This window comes from Symphalangus syndactylus, chromosome 9, assembly GCF_028878055.3.
Source record: "Symphalangus syndactylus isolate Jambi chromosome 9, NHGRI_mSymSyn1-v2.1_pri, whole genome shotgun sequence".
Classification (NCBI taxonomy): domain Eukaryota; kingdom Metazoa; phylum Chordata; class Mammalia; order Primates; family Hylobatidae; genus Symphalangus; species Symphalangus syndactylus.
In genome coordinates this window covers 42,098,959-42,107,646 of record NC_072431.2, presented here as the reverse complement: position 1 = coordinate 42,107,646, position 8,688 = coordinate 42,098,959, and the positions used below count along the sequence as shown (strand labels likewise).

General features: G+C 37.6%; 1 protein-coding gene across 23 annotated transcripts in view; it reads right to left on the bottom strand.

Annotated features, from left to right (window-relative positions):
- Positions 1-237: 237 nt before the first annotated feature.
- BAZ2B (bromodomain adjacent to zinc finger domain 2B) overlaps positions 238-8,688 on the bottom strand; it is a 419,408-nt gene continuing 410,957 nt past the window's right edge. For 14 of the 23 annotated variants that reach the window (XM_063645961.1, XM_063645969.1, XM_063645960.1 and 11 more), the window contains 2 exons: positions 5,222-5,366; positions 238-3,841 (listed from right to left, as the gene is read on the bottom strand). In XM_063645961.1, coding sequence (XP_063502031.1) covers positions 3,746-3,841; positions 5,222-5,366 — 241 coding nt within the window. In that variant the 3' untranslated portion in view covers positions 238-3,745. Of the gene's footprint in view, positions 3,842-3,917; positions 5,367-8,688 lie in introns of those variants that run through there. The other 9 variants (XM_063645968.1, XM_063645972.1, XM_063645973.1 and 6 more) reach the window with 1 other exon arrangement.

Here is an 8,688-nt window from a genome sequence, read left to right as displayed (position 1 = left end):
AAAAAATAATCCAAATATTGAGCACTGGTTGGGCAGTAGGGAGAAAGAGCCCTCTTCCATTGATGGTAGGAGGCTAAACTGGTGCAGTCGTCTGGAGAGTAGCATGGCAATATCATGGCAAGTTAAGCAAGTACAGACCTAACAATCGGGGCATACTCCCCTGTGTAGATCCTACAGAAACTCTTACCTCAGGATATTAGTTATCTATTGCCGGATAACAAATTACTCAGAATGGAGTGGTTTAAACCAACAATAAACATTTATTATCTCATAGTTTCTGTGGGTCAAGAAGTCAGGAGTGGCTTAGTTGGGTAGTTCTGGCTCAGGGTTGCTTGTGAAGTTTCAATCGAGATGTTGGCTGGGGCTCCGGTCATCTGAATGTTTAACTTGGGCTGAAGGATCCACTTCTAAGATGCCTCAGTCACAGGGCTGGTAAGTTGGTGGTAGCTATTGGCTGCTCCATAGGGCAGGGCTGCTAAAGCATCCTCATAACATAGTGGCTGGTTTTGCCCAGAACAAGTAAGCCAAGAGAACAAGTAACCAAGAGAACAAGTAATCCAAGAGAACAAGTAACCAAGAGAACAAGTAATCCAAGAGAACAAGGCGGAAGCAGCAGTGTTATTTTATGGCTTAGTCTGGGAATTCACAAAGCTATCACTATGCCATATTACGTTGGTCACAAAGATTAACCCCGACACAATGAGGAAAGGGATTATACATGGGCATGAATACTAGAAGGCAAGGGTCACTTGGGGATACCTTGGAAACTGGATTCCATACACAAGTCCATATATTTAAAAAATTACTGCAGTATTATTTGCAGTGACAATGAGTTGCAGGAAACCTAGGTTTTCATTTCTAGAGAAATTTGTAAGTAAAATGTTGTGTATGCCTCTGATGGAATACCTTACAGCAATCAAAACCAATGAACTAGAGTTACACATTTTTTCAACTCAAAAGAAACAAAAACAGAATTTAAAAACAATAAGATTTATAGCATAATGCAACTGATATGTCTAAAAACCACTGTGTGTACATATGTATTTTTCATATTATATAAAGAAACATATTGCTAAATAAATACATAAGTGGTCGACTGGAAAGGCGTATTTTAAGTGGTTGTATATGGGGGAAAGTGGAGATGAACTGAAGAATAAAACAAAAAAAGTAACACAGAGGGGCTTTGCAAGAATAATGTAAAGAGTGTGCCATGAATTGAAGAAAGGAATTAATTACCTCAATTATTTGAGGTTTAAAAAAAATTCCTTTTTTTGGTAGAGTTGTAATGTGGCCAAAGCAAGTCTAAGAGATCTTGTTGAAGCAAGATTCCTAGCAGATAAGATTCTATTCATTTCCCTATTTTTTAAAGTCACATCCCTGTGGAAAGAAAATTTTAGGGCTCAGCCAGGTGCAGTGGCTCACGCCTGTAATCCCAGCACTTTGGGAGGCCGCGGGGGTGGATCACGAGGTCAGGAGATCGAGACCATCCTGGCTAACATGGTGAAATCCCGTCTCTACTAAAAATACAAAAATTAGCCGGGCATGGTGGAGGACGCATGTAGTCCCAGCTACTCAGGAGGCTGAGGCAGGAGAATGGCGTGAACCCAGGAGGTGGAGCTTGCAGTGAGCCGAGATTGCACCACTGCACTCCAGCCTGGGTGACAGAGCGAGACTCCATCTCAAAAAAAAAAAAAAAGAAAGAAAACATTTTAGTGGCTTATGTCTGTAATCCAGCACTTTGGGAGGCTGAGGCAGGCAGATCATCTGAGTTTGAGAACAGCCTGGCCAATATGGTGAAACCCCCATCTCTACTGAAAATATAGAAATCAGCCAGGTGTGGTGGCACGTGCCTGTAGTCCCAATTACTCAGGAGGCTGAGGCACAAGAATCACTTGAACCCGGGAGGTGGAGGTTGCAGTGAGCTGTGATCATACCACTGCACTCCAGCCTGGGCGACCAAGCAATACTCCATCTCTATAAAATAAAATAAAATGCCTCCTTTATTCTCCTTGTTGAAATAAAATTCTTTTAGTAAGACACAAACCTCTTTCATTTCTCAAATGGAGATATTTGAAATGCAAATAACCTTGAAAGAGGAAGCTCATAAATTAAATGTACAATTAGGAGTAAATGTCTGATAGCAGATTTCCTTGTTGAGGATGTGTTTAACGGGAGAAAGCTAAAGGAACAGAATTTTGAATTTCCTTAAAGAATATGGGGATTGAGGGGCTGGAAAAGAGAAGGAGCATGGAGGAGTGCATTAAGGTACTAAAGACAGATTAGATCTTTCATAATTCAGATTAAAACTGGTGCTTGTGACAAATTTTATTTTCGAGTTGGAACACGAAAAAGATCACCTTGCATTTATGGTTAATTTACTTCTTTTGGGTTTTAGGTGTACCTATAGACACATCCTCACCTGTTTGATTTTCACTGTGGTTAACAACTCAAATATTAATTTACTGTCTACATACTGTTTCGAATTGATAATTATTTTCTGTGTTCAACAGTAGTGGATTGTTTGGTTATCCTTGGTTGGTCACCACTTGAGTGATAATCTAAATCTAAACTTGAAAGTAGGCCAGTTTCTTAATAATTTACAGATTTTAGGACTAAAATGAAGAAGGTTCAGGTGAAAGCCTAATTTATCTTAAGGAAAATATGTTGTATATATTTGCAATTATGTGACAGCAGAGAGGGTAATTTTTTTTTTTTAATTTGAGGAGAACAACGATATTGGTTTTATTGAGAATAAACCCAACCTAGGGCACTGGGAGTGCATGAATCACATAACACGTGATCCACGTATGTATAGTAACCACTGTCACCTGCTCCAACCGCAGCCCTTGTGGGGTCACGCCCACTCAGTGTTTAACAGCTACCTCTGCTGAGTAACAACAATGAAGACACCAGTCCAAAGTAGACAGTGTTTACCAAGCCTTCCTTTTTTTCCTATTTATTTTTAAAATTATCACTCTCAAAAAATTTCGTGTGTATGTTTAAGTACTTTCTTATTTATGAGCCCCTCAGGCACCAGACATGTTATTATCAAGCCCCTTATATACCATCTAATATAAATTAACACAAGCATATATAATCTCTAAGGCAAAAAAAAAATCATCATGAAGAATCCCCATGGAGCATCAGGCAGTTCTAGAAACACAAAAACCAGACGCTTTTATTCACGTGCTGCCTTCTTCCCTGCTCTACGAGGCATTTTTGTTTAAGCATCAGCCCCTTTAAGGCATCACTGCAATATCTGGTTAACAGAAACTGACATATTTACATAATAACAGCTGCTTTTCATATAAGTCTTCACAAACAATCTAGAGATACTGAAAATACTCTGTAGCTCTGAAGCTTTGTGAAGTTAAAAATTTTTTTTCAAAACATTTCTATTCTCTCTTCATGATAAAAAGCAGTGGACATTATCTAAGGCCCATTTCAAGGTGCTATAAGCTCCATGAAGGCAAGGCCTGTCTTGTACGCCAGTGATTCTCCAGAGTCTGGCGGAGCCCAGCAGGACAGCAAATTGTATTTCTTGAATTCTTGGAGAAATACATGTCTTATTAGACTAATTTATGTATCTGTTTTTCTTCTTGACAATTGAGTTATTTGGCTACCCATAGAGGCATTTTTCAGACCAGAACAAGATCTAATGTATTCTAATATTTTCATCTTGAAAATGAGAAATAAGAAAGAAGACCAGGTCCAGAGAAGTTTACAGACCAGTGAGGCTTACAGGCTACAGAAGTTGGGCCACCTGACTTAAACTCACCCTCTTCCACCCAGCCCAGTGGTCTATGAACCACACTCTACACACTGTTCCTCCTTTAGGTCTCTGTAAAAATCAAATTTAAATTAACTGGCCATTAAAAAAGAATATATTTTCAGGTACATTAAGAAAAACTAAAAAATTAGTTTGTAAAAGTCTTTTATTGTATCCGTGCCACACATAGTGAAAAATAACACTCCTAAAAAAAGAATGCTACCTTTTCCACAACATTTTATTTTAAATAAAACTTCAAGTACTCTTACATAGGTACAAAAAAAATTCTGATCTATTTGCCTCCAACAGGCCACCACAACACACAGTAGGTAAAACACAGTGGTTACAAATGTCTTTTAAATTTATTTCTGAGGCAAGGCAAATGGGAGGGAAATGTTTCTATGAAAAAATACTGTGTGCGTAGGAAATTGTCACAATTTTATTCCACATGGATACAAATGATTATACTTTAATTTAGGCCCTGGTGGCTTAAAATTATATAACAAAATAGAAAAATGGAAAACTAATATCCCCTACACCCTGTTTCAAAGGCAGGCACTACCAAGATTAAGGAGACGCCACAGTGTTGGTAGAGGATAATTACTGTACAGACTGTATAGCTATCATTACCTTCAGATGAAAATAAAATGCTACAATCCTCTAAGGCATGAACAATAATGTCTGCAAACAATATATACACATAATACATATTTAAAACAAGACTTAATATAAACAAGAATGAACAGTATATACATGTCAATTCTTTCACTGTTTTGAAATACAATTTAACTACACAAGTGACGCAGCAACATATATATATAAATGTACTTGTAACTCTACAGTAAAGTTTCTTTTTGGTGCTTTTATAGCACATCAGTGTAAACAGTTTAACTTGGCTTTGTTTTATATTTTAAAACATTCCTTGTTGTATTTTCAAGATTTAAAGCAATTTTCTAGTTCTTCCTTTTCACAGAAAACGAAGATTCTGGATGTGGTTTAATCATAAATAATTCATAAAATTAAATACATTCACTAAAAAATAAACTACAAAGTAAAAAAATGAAAAATAGATATTTATTGAGAGGGAAAGGAGAACCATTTCCCACATTAGAGCTCTGGTGTTGAGTATTCAGTGCGATTTGATATATTTTAATTGCTATTGCACTATAACACCCTTTCCTTTGAAAATTCTTTGGGTGTGCTTCCCTGTTCTACCTAAATTAGCTGATAAATCACACAAACCAATAACCGAGGGCCTTGGTTGTTGTAGGAGTGAAGCCTTTAAAAATGGTATCATTCTTCTGATACTTTTTTTTTTTTATACTTATCTTAAGGAAAAAGAAAGTCATTATGTATGTGCCTTGCACGTTTATGTAAATACAGTTCACATTGCTGGTCTCATTTGTCCTTGTTTAAAAGGAAAAAAAATAGATTATTATAACTTCAGCTCACTTTGAAAGTATCTGTCCACTTTTTTTCAAAATACTTCCTCATATTGTGGCCAGCTCTGCCTATATCAGAATCATCTTCATTAAATGTTTCACAGTTGTCAAAAACAAGCCTGACATCTAGAGCAAAGGTTTCAAGGTTTGGATACCTGAAAGAAAACACATAATTAGAGATTGCGTTCATAGAGTGGATTTATTTTGTAAACAAATGAAGAGTTAATAAAGGGTAAAAATGAAAGAAAAATGATTAGGATAACTGCATTTAAACTGATATAAAATATATGATATCCTCTTATAAATAGAAAATTTAAACAATTTTGTATGTTCTGGAACATATTGGATTTAAAGAACAGGTTAAATGAAAAAATAGATTTCTCCAAAGATCAAAACATATTTCATCTGGCATTTTCCCCATAACCCATCTCCTGTTTGACCTATATCACACAATTCTGTCACAGGACCTATCCCACTTGACTAGTTTATTAAGTTCTCTGACCAAATGTATCACTTGCAGGATCCTATTATCCATATTAAAAAATGCTCAGCTGCAGTAGAAATCATGTCAATGCTCCCCATGCAACGATAAAAATTGCACTTGTCCTGTAGCTTTTATATACACCCCAAGATATGGTGCGCTGCGTTAAGTCTTCCCCATTTCCCATTTCTCTTCTCTTCATCATATATGCTCTTCTGCCCAAGCAATAGAGTATGATGACCCCAAACAAGCAAAACAAGCATATGCTGTCTCTCTACTAGAGGTAACATTATGAGGGGCTGTCTTTCAACAAGAAGCACTGTGGCTTCTGTGCTTTTCTGGCGGGATAAGCCCAATTCTCTTTCTCTGTAGAAAAACAGAAAAGAGAAAAGAGAGGTGAATGAATCTGCATAAGCTTATTAGTAAGAAGGGAATGGTCATTTCAAGCCAACTCAAGCCAATTCAATACATTTTAAAAGACAGCTTTTAGAAATGCAAATTTTAAGTTAACTCTAACCTATGACAAGCTGGATACTAAAATAATGTAACCATTAAAAATATCCCATGAGTGTAAATTAGTACAACCACTATGGAGAACAGTTTGCCGGTTCCTCAAAAAAACTAAAAACAGAGCTACCATGTGATCCAGCAATCCCACTGCTGAGTATATACCCAAAAGAAAGGACATCAGTATATGAAAGAGATATTTTCACTCCTATGTTTGGTGCAGCACTGTTCACAACAGCCAAGATTTGGAAGCAATCTAATCAACAGATGAACGGATAAAGAAAACGTGGTACTTAAACACAATGGAACACCATTCAGCCATAAAAAAAGAATGAGATTTTGTCATTTGAAACAACATGGATCAAACTGGAGGTCATTATATTAAGTGAAATAAACCAGGCACAGAAACACAAACATCACGTGTTCTCACTTATTTGTGGGATCTAAAAATCGAAACAATTGAGCTCATGGCAACAGAGTAGAAGGATGGTTACCAGAGGCTGGGAAGCGCAGTGGGGAGCTGGGGATAGTTAATGGGTACAAAAAAATAGAAGGAATGAATAAGACCTAGTATGTGACAGCATAACAAGGAGACTATAGTCAATCATAGTTTAATTGTACACTTTAAAATAAGTAAAAGAGTAGAGTTGGATTACTTGTAACACAAAGGATAAATGCTTGAGGTGAGGAATACCCGATTTTCCATGATGTGATTATTAGGCATTGCATGCCTGTATCTCATGTAGTCCGTAAATATATACACCTACTGTGTACCCACAAATTTTTTTTTTTTTTTTTTTTTGAGACGGAGTCTCGCTCTGTCGCCCAGGCTGGAGTGCAGTGGCGCAATCTCGGCTCACTGCAAGCTCCGCCTCCCGGGTTCACGCCATTCTCCTGCCTCAGCCTCTCCGAGTAGCTGGGACTACAGGCGCCCGCCACCACGCCCGGCTAATTTTTTGTATTTTTAGTAGAGACGGGGTTTCACTGTGGTCTCGATCTCCTGACCTCGTGATCCGCCCACCTCGGCCTCCCAAAGTGCTGGGATTACAAGCGTGAGCCACCGCGCCCGGCCCAAAAAATTTAAATAAAAATTAAAAAAAGAGAAATACCCTATGAGGCACTGATGCTGAGACCTTGTCAAAGTGGAATTCTATTTCTTTGGTGAAATATCTTGTATGACCTTTCATTCGCTTCTTCCGTGTGATAATGAAAGAAATATTTCTCTATGTGTAATGTGCTCACAGAGTTAAGTCAGCCCTTATGTAACCTCATCCATTTTCCTAGGAATTTTTTGCTTATTTTTATTGAGGTTAAGAAATTCACATAAAATTAACCATATTAAGGTGGACAGTTCAGTGGCATTTAAGTCACAACACTGTATTATTGTCACCACTAAAACACTGTCATCACCCTGAAAGGAAACATCATACTCATTAAACAGTTATTCCCCATTCCTCCCTCTTCTCAGCACCTGGCAACCACCAATCTTCTATCTGTCTCTATGGATTTATCTATTCTAGATACTTCATCTAAATGGAATCATACAATCTGTGTGGGAACGATTTTTATAAAATATTTTAAAGTTAATTTCAGAACTACTTCTCTCTTTGTTCCTTACCCTAAGAAAAGGTTAATGATTAACATTAGGGAGAGTGGAATCCAGGAGAGAATTCTAGGTGAGATTCTAGGTGAAAAAAGTATACAACTCATATGTGTGTCCTTCCTTTATGGGATGGGGCAGCTAATGGAACTCAGAAAAATTCATTTAAGTAGGCCCCTCCCTCTATTCTAAAAATTTCTAGTTTAAAAATTTGAAATATGGTTTGTGAATTTTGGTTCCAACTCATTAATTTGGGTTTAATCAAACAACTCAAAGTGGAGAGTTCGAGGAGCTTGAATCCACTGAAATTTTGCTTCCCACATACCTGGCATCACAAACAGGATTACACAGACTGTTTCCTTCTCTCTTCCTTTTCCCCTGTGACTTCCTCCATTCACCGGGACTAATTTTTCAAAGGAGCTCTGATTTTGTAGCTTTTTTTTTCTTTGAGACAGTCTCACTCTGTTGCCCAGGCTGGAGTGCAGTGGCGAGATAGCTCACTGCAACCTGCACCTCCGGTTTCAAGTGATTCTCATGCCTCATCCCTGGGTAGCTGGGACTACAGGCATACACCACCATGCCCAGCTAATTTTTGTACTTTTAGTAGAGACGAAATTTCACCATATTGGCCCGGCTGGTCTTGAACTCCTGACTTTAAGTGATCCATCTGCCTCAACCTCCCAAAGTGCTACGATTACAGGCGTGAGCCACCTCGCCTGGCCCATATGATTTTGTAGCACTTTTTTGTTATATATATTTCTAAGCCTATTTGTTTTAGGAATTTTGAGGTTTACATTAATCTTTTATCCGGGAACTGGAAGATCATGGAAGTTAAAATCAAGAGTTAATTTAAATACTAGTAAAGTCTTCATGTGTAATTCTTTTTCTC